The following is a 12,400-nucleotide window of genomic DNA, read 5'->3' on the forward strand; positions in this document are numbered from 1 at the left end:
TGGGTGGTCTCCCTATTTTGTCAATATCGTTGTTGGGGGGGGGGGGGGGGTGCCAGTGAACAGTCATTCAACCTGTAACTATCGTGTAACCAGGGATCACACCCAGGTTGAATCGGAAACTAGCTTCAGTTTGAGAGAAACATTAGCTGCTTTATATTTAGCGATTATTGTTTTCTCACTTTGCACAATTTAATCTTGTACTTTTGACCGACCAACAAAGCACAATCAAAACAAGAACAATTCTATATAAAGAAAGCATACAGACCACATTATGTTTTAAAATTTTGTTTTATTTCAAAATAAATCAGTACAAAACTAAATCAAAATATTTTAACAACTTTAGAATTTATTTTATATAAAACTATAAATCTTGCCTGGGTAATAATTAATAGGGTTTTTTGTTAAAGAGAAGGGGTTTGCCCAAGTGTTCCTGCTTTGATTGGCTGCATATTGCACCACAGCACCTTGTAAACCATTATTCTACGTGAAGGAAAAGATGTCTCATTACTCCATATACCTTACAGAAAAAAAACACTGAATATTGGAGCACCAAGAGATTCACTGAGTGATGGGTTTTAAAAACTAAGCACTATATAAGAAGCCACTGGTATTATTGTTATAAAATGATAAATGATTAAGTGAAAATATGTTGCATGTTGGCGTGCATATTTGACTGAACATTTCTTTTTCAAAATCCTTTAAAAGAAACGAAAGTTGAAAACATTGATACTGCTATTTATATTAACCCGTCATACCAGACATTAAAACATAATTAAGTGTAATTTTTGTTGTCAATGTGTTAACCAGGGCTAGGTTCTGCTTGCGTAAACATGTCACAAATGTCTCTGCGAGCGTTAGTGCTCAGAGGGAATTATGTGAACGCAAAAATCCAATGACCGATGTCAAAGGTAGACCGCAGTCCTAAAAGTGTCAGCAACTCCATGGATTACATATGTATGGGAAAATGGGTAAAAACCAAAATCAATATTATTTATCCCCGATGCAAATCACATTTCTGTTAATAAACAATGCCTTTTATGATGAAAAAAACCCCAAAGTGAATCATGCAATATTAAACACAACCACATGTTGTGGTCTGAGCTGGAATTAGTGAAATGCCTGCACATACTACAATACAATGTTATGAAAACAAGCCAATGTGATACCCTGATGACGAGCCTTTACCATCAAGAATAAAAAAGGATTTCTTTAGAGCTGCCAACATTTGCATTTTGCAATTAGGGAAATTTTGTACTACCATCAGGGAGCTATTTAGAATCAAAATTGAACATATTAGACCAGGGCCTAATTTCATAGAGCTGCTAAGCACAAATAAGTAGCCAAGCACAGCAAAATTATGCTTACTAGAATAAGGCTACCAGCCACGATACCATGTCTCATGTGCAGTTTGTGACTGGCTGCTCATTTATGCTAAGCAAGCAATAAGCAATATTGTCTGCTTAAGCAGCTCTATGAAATTGGGCCAATGCAAGTCGTGCGCGTATTAAAACTTTTTTGGAACCACTACAGTCCCACATACATTGGTTTAATGCATAAAAGAAACAACCTGGTTCTAATACACATGAGACTAACATAGTCTAAAAAGAAACATTTTCAGCAGTCAAAAAGAAAATGATTTATTTTCAGGGAACTTTCTGCAAGAATCAGGAAGTTGGCAGCTCTGGGGTCGATTTCACATAGAGTTGGGACTAGTCCTAACTTAGGACTAGTCCTAGAAGATATACAAAACGCACGGCTAGACCTAAGTTATGACGAGTAACTCGTCCTAACTCGAGATAGGACTAGTCTTAACTCAAGATGAAATCTACCCCCATCATACAATATAAGAAACTCTATGTACCTGAATGCCTATGAGAATACCTTGTAGTTAATATATAACACCTGAAAATAGAGATGTATTAAGTCATTATTCATATTTATACAAACTTCCTACTGTCTGATTTGCTTTATTTATTGAAAAAATACATATTATAACAACTATAATATATCCATTTGTATAATAAAAATAGGTATTTCAATTTGTTTACATTATTAGAAAAACAATCATCTGCAGATATTTAATCATAAAGCTGATCAAGTAACGCTATAAAAAGTACTTCATTATTGTTCATTTATATACAAATATTATTTTGTTTTATTTAAAAGTTATTAAGAAACCCTAGCAGTGTTGGACGCGATTGCATTGGGCCAATTTTCATACCCTAACTGGCAGAAATATTTGATTTGGGTACACAACTATCAACCATAACCATAACCATAACTTCAGGGCTTTCAATCACAAGGTTGTGGGTTCAAATCCTACCAAACTAACCCTAGAATAAGTGTGGTCATCTAGTTACTGAATCACAATTTCTTGATCATTATGCAATTCAAAACCATAGATGTTAAACCAATGTTTGTACGAGAGAGATTGGCTGTTGCCATCTTGGTGTTTATATCCCCTAGTGTGAGTTTGCTGAGTTACCTTGGCAGGAAGATCACCTACACAAACAAACAAACAAACAGGGCACTGCTAGGGTTTAAGGCAAAAACTCGGTGGGTGATTTTATCGGCAGGATGTGTTTTCCCCCCAAATTAAACTAAATCATACTAACAGAGATGTCCTTATTAGAGACGCTACCTACAAATATTCTGACAATTTCTGCTGATTATATCGGCAGGATTTGTTATCTAAAAATTAAAATGAAACATACTTGCAGAGACGTCCTTTTTTAGAATTGCTGCTTTGAAACATTCTGACATTTTCTGCTAAAAGTTTTGACCTGGAAGGAGAGATACCAATGCCAGTCCCTCCAGAAGGTGTTGGTGTTCAGAATGAAACGATTCCATGTCTTCTGGTAAGTTGCGCTCAATAAATACAACTTCCCATCCTTAAGGTTTGGGCAGTCACAGCGGTGGGCCTTGCAGGTAATGGTAACAGAGAGCTCTTTGCGGACCTTAGGGACGTGTTTCGCACGGTAATCCAGACTTAGGACTTTTAAAGTGACGCGACGGTTCCGGCTGAACAGCTTGGTGGAGACAACCTGACCTGCAAGAACTGAGGGGTGGGACGGGGCGAGGGGTGAAGGAAAATGGAAGAAGTTATCATTCATGTCTAAATGTAGAGAATAGGTATTCAAGAACAGGTAAAACCCAACCCAAAAATAACCCAGAATTGTCACTTTAAAAATTCAAAGGTCGACATTTCAAATAGCGAGCAACAGAGAGCTGTTGATAGTATAAAACATTGTGAGAAACAGCTCCCGCTGAAGTAACTTAGTTTTTGAATAAGAGGTAATTTCTTGCTCAAATAAAAGGCTTCAGGCCTGAAGTATTTCAATATTTTTTTAGGCACATCTGAAAGCACACAAATTGGTGCAACAAGGGTGTTTTTCCTTGAGTAAAAATTTTCACAAGTGAATACTGGTCTTTGACAATTACCAAAGGTGTCCAGTGCCTTTAACCTTGATATTTTCTTTTGGTGTATATATTAACCATGGTCACTCACCGACGTCTGCCGAGCAGACAGTTTGATTGTTGACGAGTCCCTGGTCTTCCCCGGTAGTGCAGACCCTCGGCCTGGCTCGCTGATCTTCTGCAGAGCGGACGATGACATCATTGATGATGATGAGACAATGTGGGTCAGTACCATGGCAACGCAGACAACAAAGGTTAAAGCAGCATGGTTTGGGATGCACACATGGGTTGCTTTGCCTGAAACATCTGTAACGACGTCGCCTACATTACCAGTGCTAGCTGTTACCGTTAGTGTGACTGTTACATGCTCTGGAGCTGTGTTTGTCATACACAATGTTTTGAACGATTCAAATTTCTCAAATAATTGATTTACCTGCTTTCCAAAATAAAGCCCGGTTCATGCGAATATTTGCTGCGCATTCGCAAGAAGTGGGAACTGGGCTTCAGTCAAATGACTCGCTGAGTTTTCATAGTTTGTGTCCCAGAAACGGATTTTAAATTCCGGGGAAGTGAGTTACTTTGTTTTATCCAAACCATTAAAAAAAAACTGTCAACCAGTTCTAAAGATGATGAGTTCTGTAAAATTGATATATTTACCCCCGAAATATGAACAAGATATAAATACCCAATACTAAACCACAAGGGAATCTGACTGGGTAAATTGCAAATACTAAACCACAGGGGAATCTGACTGGGTAAATTGCAAATACTAAACCACAAGGGAATCTGACTGGGTAAATTGCAAATACTAAACCACAGGGGAATCTGACTGGGTAAATTGCAAATACTAAACCACAAGGGAATCTGACTGGGTAAATTGCAAATACTAAACCACAAGGGAATCTGACTGGGTAAATTGCAAATGAATTGGGGTTGAACAAATACTAAACCACAAGGGAATCTGACTGGGTAAATTGCAAATGAATTGGGGTTGAACAAAGAAAAATTGACTAGAGCAGGATTTGAACCAATATAAAAAATATATCTCTATCAATGCACTTTGAATTCTCTTAAATTCAACCAACTTTACTACAGCTTCAGAAACATTTGTGAGAGCACTCTCATTCTAAAGCACGGGAAAAGTTTTGCTGAATATCCAGCCCCAGATTGATTGGTTAGAAAACCCAAAGAAAGCAGGAAATTGAATGCAAATGACAAAAATTGCGTGAAATAAAACCATCTTGACGCCAACCAAACTTATACAGAAATCAGTGATTACCGACAGTTATCGCTCTTCCAATGCCATGCAAATTAGATCAACTTCAGTCGTTGATATTGTTTGAAAATCTCACTCATCAATGTTTTTTTTAAAGTTTTGTTTTTCAAAGGTAAATCTTGGAATCTTCACGTGTGAAAGAATGCAGTACTCGAAAAACAAAAGAAAAAAAAAATTAAAGTCTTTTGACACACAAACTGCTGCACACAAACTGCTGCACAGGCAATACATGCTTGGAAAGGTAACGAAAGCAAGCTTAGTATAAATCAGCTTGTCTGTGGAACTTGCTTTATTTCTTACATGCATTCATAAGATTAGCATTAAACACATACTGCTATTAAAGATATTATACAGGAATGAATGAGCTGACAAAATAGTCGCAGGTTTTGTGTGATCAGCCATATACATGAAAAAAAAAACTGTGAAAATTTGGGATGAAGCGGTTGTGCAAGTCAGGAGATAACAGTGAAAAACCATGCACAATTTACTGCATGTAAACACTTTGTCGTTAATTTAAGTTGTAACAACCGAAACCAGCTTTTTCAAATATGACTTTAGTTCAGGAGGAAATATTTCGCAGAATTTTTTTTTCTAGTCTGAACATCATTATCAGTGAGCTTTCAGACTTAGATTAAACTATGATGTTTTTTATCCTTACCAACCAATCCCTTTAATATTACATTCAATGTTTTACTGCTTACAGAATAGTAATCCTGTACGTGTATGTACTTGGGAATTTCATGGAAACTTTTATGTGGAGCTATTTTGAAAATTTGTACATTTTCAAACTGAATTATGAAATGCAAAACAAACAAAAAATAGATGAGAGAGAGTTCATATTTAAGCAAGGAAGCAAGCTTCAGTTTTAGAGGTAGGAGGAAATACCCCAGAGAAATATTCCAGGGAAAACCCACACAGACTGAAAACCCAATCCACATGTAGTGCCCCAGCCGGCATGATTGGAACTGGGGTCCTGGAGGTGGAAGGCGAGGAAAGATAGCACTATCCCAACCTGACCACCCATGATTAGTTTCATTCTGAAAGCTCTCTGATTATGAAGCTCATACCAAGACCTAGGCCTGATACTTCACAGAGGCAACGAAGGTGATTGCTTCCTACCCCCTGGTCAATGCCTTGGTACCTTTGAAATTTACAATTTCCTCGTAGAGTGCCCTTTACTTTAAGGAGAAAACGCCTTGGTGCCCTTGCCCTTTCAAAAACGAAGCATACATACAGGCCTGAAGGCCAATTCACCAGAGAAATGCAAGAGGCTTTGACCTCAATGAAGCTACAAACATGACTTCTCTCAGGCAATGAGTTAGGCCAGGAATTTCATCTTTGAACATGTTGAAAGGGCAAGGCCATTGCAAAGGGCACTTCCATTGGAAAATCTTACAGTCAATGGGAAACTTTTGAAGGGGCACCAAGGCCAGCACCAGGGGCAATGGAGGCTATGACCTCCGTGGCCTGTGTGTAATTCCAGGCAATGAGTTTGACTTACTTGGTGTACTTGGAATGAATGGGATCATTGGACTGGTAACCTCAAACTCCCTCCTGTCTTCAGTAACACACTCAGCTGGGTTTCCTCTCCTAAAACAAAGTGATTACAACAGAGCAAATTTTATACAACAAATATTCATTTTATAAAACAAAACTAACTTATTGATGGGAGGTGTTTGATGTGAAAGAGAAACACATTTTGTCTACATTCACCCCTTGTTCGCAACCCCCCCCCCCCCCCACGTCTGCCAAACGTTGTTTCACCCAGATGTAATCATGTTTGTTGACCTTTTCTTTGTTCACATTCTTTGGACTTTAATGTTTCAGCAATGTCTCCATTGGTATTGTCCACAAAGAGGAGGATTTCCATGCTCAAATTTAGTAGGGTGTTTGGGTTTGAGATTTTATTATTACTATCTTTTTTTATAATAAAATTTACCGTACAAAAAACACTGATCACTGATTTCTTTTTTACTAACCTTCCTGGATCTACCAGTTTGTAAACTTTCCCTCCGTCATGTTCTGTGGAAGCGTAGTTAGTCGCCAAGATGTAAACCTCACCTACCAATGACCAAAAAGGATCTATTATTTTGAACAGCAACTTGAATGAATATATTTGAATGGGAATGCTTTTCAAACTTGATTATAAAGTACTTGTTTATCATTTAACTGTAATGATATTTGTACACTTCTAAATTTTATATAATTATTGATCATCAAAAATTAGGTCACAACCTCAAGGTTTTGGAAAAACTAGAAACACTTCTGTCGATGACAGAGTGCGTCAAACTAATGACAGATTTGTATTTTAAAGTCATGTATGGGATGTTGCTTTGTTATACCTCCATACTGCTACAAAGCGGCTATACAAAATGGAGCTTCGACATATGACATAATTTGAGTGATGACAAAACAGGGCTTTCGCAAATCTTTCTGAAAAGCCCCAGATAAGGGTTTTCAAAATGATAGTTTTTCACACAAACCTGCTTCATCTCATGTGAACTCATTTTCCTTTTTGATTGAAAACATTTTAAATGAATATCAGCAGTTGCCCTTTATCGTTCAAGTAGGTCTTTAACATCCAACAAAAATACCACAAATATGTTATTTTTTCATTACCGTATTTATCACAACCACAGAATTCAATAACAACCCAATCTACAAGTCTGGATTTATAAATATATCCGCAGCTTACCCGCCTCGTCTTCACCAAACGATAGGATATTTTTGGGGTAACTATTAACAAGGCTACCCAAGCAGGTTGATGAATCAGCCATGCAGATCTCTTGATTATCCCATGCAGTCGTCTCATTGTTTTCAGTCAGCTGAAAAAGACGCCTGTAATCAAAACAAACATTAAGAACAACAGATTTTGTGACTTTGAAAGATTTCAAAAGTCCACTTTGGACACAATTTGAAATAGTGGTGAATAAATGATGTTCCTCCTTGGAATCACTGTTCACAGTACAAGGTTAAATAGACTTTCCAGACTTTCACTCCAGACTTTCAAGTGTAAATAAAAAACACATCTGTTCTCTTCTCGCCCACAAACTGACTTTTTCGTAGCATTCTTAAACAGCGCATTGTATCTCTGGAAAGTCGCTTTACAAGTCTTATTTATTATTATTATTATTTCATTTTAACACAGCATGCAAAAGAAAGATCTCATTTTCCTTTGTGCCGGTAACTCCTCGAGCCGGGCTACGTCCCGTAGCCTTAAATCTCAAGGGTCTTTCTCAGGATCCTCGCTGTTCCCAAAAGCGCTGCCTTCTGTAACAGATCTACCCTCACAATTGTCCCTATTTCATCTAGATGTTTCCCCAGTGCTTTGGGAATGGTGCCAAGTGCTCCAACCACCACGGGGACTACTTTTACCTTTACCTGCCAAATCTTACGAAGTTCCCTGGCCAGGTCCTGGTACTTCTCGATCTTTTCCATCTCTTTTGAAGCTACCCTTATATCACCTGGCACAGCTATGTCAATGAGATGACACATCTTCGTCTTATTATTATTATTATTAAAAAGATATTAAATATTTTAAAAATCAATATTTGCGGTGGTAGGGTGGGTCAAAAGAATTTCCACCAAAAAATGCTGTTTTTAACAGTGACTATTCTGAATGGCCCCTTAGAAAATTCTAGTTTCAAAGATCTTCCAAAATCGTCCAGTAATTTCATGGTTAGACTGACGCTCAATCCGAATACATCACGACACTTACCCATTGACAAAGTCACCGTATATGTATCTGCCATTGAGATTGGGTGACTGGCAACCTCTGTACACAAAGCCCCCAGTGACCGACTTGCCAACAGTGTGTGGATATGCGTGAATTGGAAGAACTTCATTCTCTGAGGATATCGAAACAAATGTCAAAAAATTTAATTTTCTTTTTAAATAAAAAGTTTCTGCACGTCAGCACTTCGAATGCCACAGTCACTTTCTTTGTAAACTAAGAAATACATTGCTTTTGAAAACACCTTTACCTTTTATTAACATTTTCAGTGTTTTCTATTCACTGAAATCCATGGAGACTATGAATGGAAACTGTAAAGAACTTGGTTTTTACCCACAGGCAAATCACTTGGGTGGGATGTGAACCCTCGACCTTTGCACTGCTAGGAAATTGTATCACAGCCATGGAAAATCATTATCCAGTATAAGAGGCATTATATTTGGTGCTTACAAGGGCAAGGCAGTTCTCCTTTAGTAAACAGCATCTCTAAAATGGAAAATCAAAACTTGTACTTGAACATTGCAAGGGGCACCAAGGCATCAACCACGGGCAAGGAGCGATTTCCCTCTGCTACCTCTGTGAAGCATTAGGTCAGAATAAGAATGATGCGCCTAGCCTCATTGTTCGTTTGACTGTGTAGTTACTGAACTAACATACAATCCAGGTCGCAATGCTTGGGCCACCAATTCGCAACGTGACAATAAACATTCCCCGTTCCCCAGGGCGTGATAATAATCATTCTTTTCCCCGTCCCTCCGGTCAATGTTGATAAGAGTGCAGACACCACAATGAGAAGCAACATTGAAAGAGCCAACATTGAACGGGGGTACGGGGGCAGGGGCACGGGGGCAGGGCCCAACGAGATATGGCCGGGATTGAAGCTTGATCAAAACAAGGGGGAAATGAGTTTGGAAGATTTCAGCAGGTCGGGGTAAGCTATAAGAAAAGCTCAATCCATTTAACTGACTCACCAAGCCATTCATCTGTACACTGACTATCACTGTAGCAGGAAAATCCCTCCTTAGCACGCCAGCCATAGTTCCCTCCATTCACGATAATATCAATCTCCTCAAACGCATTCTGGCCAACATCACCGCAAAAGATACGCCCCTTGCCGTACCCTGTCTCCCTATCTCCCCTATCCTCCGCACACCTCCACATGTTACGCACCCCATATGCGTAGATCTCCGGACGGGCGGCTCCGTTGGCGTTGATGAATGGGTTGTCTGGTGGGATGCTGTACGGCATGCCATCAGTCTCGTGGTTAACATCAATGCGAAGGATCTTACCAAGGAGGGTGCTCCTGTATGACGGAGAAACAAGCGAGAAAAGTGCAGAGAAATATGTTAACAAAGGAGAAATGGGGGAATATGTTTGTGGAAATAAATGCGAATTGAATTGAATTGAATAGATTTTGAAACGCTACATTCAAGAACTTCCACAGAGGAATGTTTCTGAAAAACATTTTCCCCAAAAATATTGTGCTTAAAATTTGTTTCTGTTTGGCAAAAATTAATGGCGACCAAGAAACAAAATGATATGTAGACGACGGGGGTTGCAATGGTGAAAAAGGCAGTTAGTAAAAAACACTAATTGGCTTTAAGTCACACACTGCCGCTTCTGTCAGGGGTGGATTTCAAAAAGATTTCAAAAAGACTAGCCTTATATCGAGTTAAAATGAGTTACTGGTCCTGACTTAGGACTAGCCTTCAGTTTGTAATAACTCTTAGGAATAGTCCTAAGTTAGGACTTGTCCTAACTCTCTGTGAAATCGAACCCTGGTTATCTAAATAAACTGCACTTGATGCTTTAGAAAGGGATGTGTTTCTCCAAAGCAAAATTTGTATAAAACGTGCTGCCAAATGGTTGTCAGGTTGTGTTCGACAGCTTTATTATGCTGCGATTATCGCATACTTACTTATCCAGACCATTGTCCTGAGGATCACCAGCAGCTCCTCCATCTCCGATCGTTACATACAAGTAACCATCGAGACCGAACAGCAATTGACCTCCGTTGTGATTTGCATAGGGTTCATCGACCTCTAGGATGACCTTTTCTGACGAGGCATTGACCTTGTTTCTGTCATCAGGCAGGATGGTAAACTCGCTGATGCGAACTTTCTGGTCGCTGTTGTCCCCAGTGCTGTAGAAGACGTAAAACTTGTCGTTCTCGGCAGAGTTCGGATGGAAGGCCGCACCGAGCAATCCCCTTTCATCACCGCGCCTATCGGAGGTCAAGACAGTCTCGCGGATATCGAGGAATGGTTCTTCTAGCCTTGTGCGGTTCTCAAGAAACACGCTGATGACTCCAATCTGCTCTGCTATGAAGAGTCTATGCGTGCTGTCGTTGGCGTGAATCGCGAGAAGTGGATTACGCAGACCATTCGCAAACTCCTCCAGACACAAGCACTGACTGAGACCAGAACCAGACTCGGCGTCATCAGCCCACTCTATCAGATCTTCATTGTTCAAAACGTCAGGGAAGCAGTAATCAACATCTGGTATGGCCATCTTTGCGCAAAAATCAGCGGTTGAGTTTTGTGCGGCCTGAAGGAGGATCGGGTCATTGATGATGAGGGGAATGATGTCCGAGCAAGATTGGTGGAACTCTGTGCAGTATTCAAGACACAGTCCAGGATATTGTCTCGTTCTCTCTTGGCTACCCTCTGCATCATAAAGATGAGCTGCGTACGGAGAACAGGGCTGACAAAGAATATCCTTCAGGAACTCCAAGCAATTCGGTGAGGCACCGGACATGGAATTATACTCACTGGCGATCCTGTTGAATTCCTTCTCAATTTCGGAATCCATGCTCACAGTACAGCAACCAAAGGTATTATACAACGTGCAGAATTGTGGTTTGTCGTCTGCTTTGAAGTTGAATGGCGGGAAAAAATCAAGGCATTGTGGATGGGCATCAACAAGTACCGCTAAGCAGACAATGGTGATAAAGGAGAGTAAAAGCTTTGTTGAGCTTGTCTTCACCACTGCCATGATGATTACGATCTGGAAAAAAGAGGGTATACAAGTTTAATCATTCATTTCATATAATTTAATTTTTGTAGATGTAGCATACGACTGGTGCTTTGAATTCTATAATTAAAGGGCAGGTAGGGTCATAGTTTGGTTTGTGTCTGGATAGTTTAAGGCAAAATTGTCATAAAAGATACAAAAACGTCACCTGTGAGAGTTTTAGCTGAGTAGTACTGAGTAGGCCCTACAGCATTACTTGTTTTGAAACCGTCAAAAGCTGTAATGGTAAATTCCTCAAGAACATTGACAGTGGGAACGCATGGTGGGAACCAACTGCGTCTGTGGCTGTAGTGATAAGGTTTATCGCATATACCGCCTGACAGTCAGGCGGTAATTGCGATAAACGTAATAAATGAAACAGACACCACCACACTATTCCCATGAATTTTCCAAAGTTGGCTGCACTATCAAGGGACCTCTGCTCTCTATAGTCTAGGCTCTTTCATTATCAATGACAATCAATTGACAATCCATCAATATCATGTCCATTGATTTGATATATTATTTTGGTTCATACACAAGTATTTACAGTAAATGTCGTCCCTTAATTATATGAACCAGGACAGAAGTTATCACTTCCTCCTCCATTTCCTACAATCCCCATGAATGATTGTACAAAAAACAACAGAACACCAACCATGGATTTTCTTTCCAACTACAAAAGTTCAGACTTTCGGTCAGTATGAAACAATTTGTTACGTCATTGTTTTTCATTCAGAAGTGTTAAAGTTTGACCACTTATTTAAAAGGCAACACTAAATAAAATAGGATCTCAGTTAATAAAAGAACATATTACCATGCAAATACACAGAGAGGGAATACGTACCCGCACAACTTACACCATTCGCTCAACCGTTGTTTGTTTTTTAACACATCTCATCATCACCTGATCAATTAATTTGAACTTTGCCCGATGATTGACTGACTGCGAGAGTTGACCT

At 39.3% G+C, this 12,400-nt stretch overlaps 1 protein-coding gene across 3 annotated transcripts; it reads right to left on the bottom strand.

Moving 5' to 3' along the window:
• Positions 1-45: 45 nt before the first annotated feature.
• LOC117290217 (HHIP-like protein 2) lies at positions 46-12,381 on the bottom strand. Of its 3 annotated transcripts, none has more exons than XM_033771479.1 (9): positions 12,286-12,381; positions 10,345-11,432; positions 9,398-9,729; positions 8,412-8,541; positions 7,389-7,531; positions 6,673-6,754; positions 6,195-6,283; positions 3,509-3,595; positions 46-3,058 (listed from the first exon to the last, which is right to left on the bottom strand). In XM_033771479.1, exons 2-9 carry the CDS (start codon positions 11,418-11,420, stop codon positions 2,733-2,735), a joined length of 2,265 nt encoding a protein of 754 aa, XP_033627370.1. In that variant the 5' UTR covers positions 11,421-11,432; positions 12,286-12,381; the 3' UTR covers positions 46-2,732. The 3 variants fall into 3 exon arrangements, with proteins under 3 accessions (XP_033627370.1, XP_033627388.1, XP_033627379.1); XM_033771497.1 differs by having other exon boundaries at positions 2,901-3,058; positions 3,509-3,723; XM_033771488.1 differs by having other exon boundaries at positions 2,901-3,058; positions 3,509-3,792.
• Between the last annotated feature and the right edge of the window lie 19 nt (positions 12,382-12,400).

This window comes from Asterias rubens, chromosome 1 (assembly GCF_902459465.1).
Source record: "Asterias rubens chromosome 1, eAstRub1.3, whole genome shotgun sequence".
NCBI classification, from domain to species: Eukaryota; Metazoa; Echinodermata; class Asteroidea; order Forcipulatida; family Asteriidae; genus Asterias; species Asterias rubens.

What these genes read in the sequence shown, in the direction of transcription:
- LOC117290217 (XM_033771479.1), bottom strand. Translation starts at nt 11,420, where the DNA reads ATGGCAGTGGTGAAGACAAGCTCAACAAAGCTTTTACTCTCCTTTATC. An exon ending in CAGGACAATGGTCTGGATAA is followed by an intron (nt 9,730 to 10,344) that starts GTAAGTATGCGA and finishes TCCGTCATACAG; the next exon opens with GAGCACCCTCCTTGGTAAGA. An exon ending in TGTCTGCTCGGCAGACGTCG is followed by an intron (nt 3,059 to 3,508) that starts GTGAGTGACCAT and finishes CCCACCCCTCAG; the next exon opens with TTCTTGCAGGTCAGGTTGTC.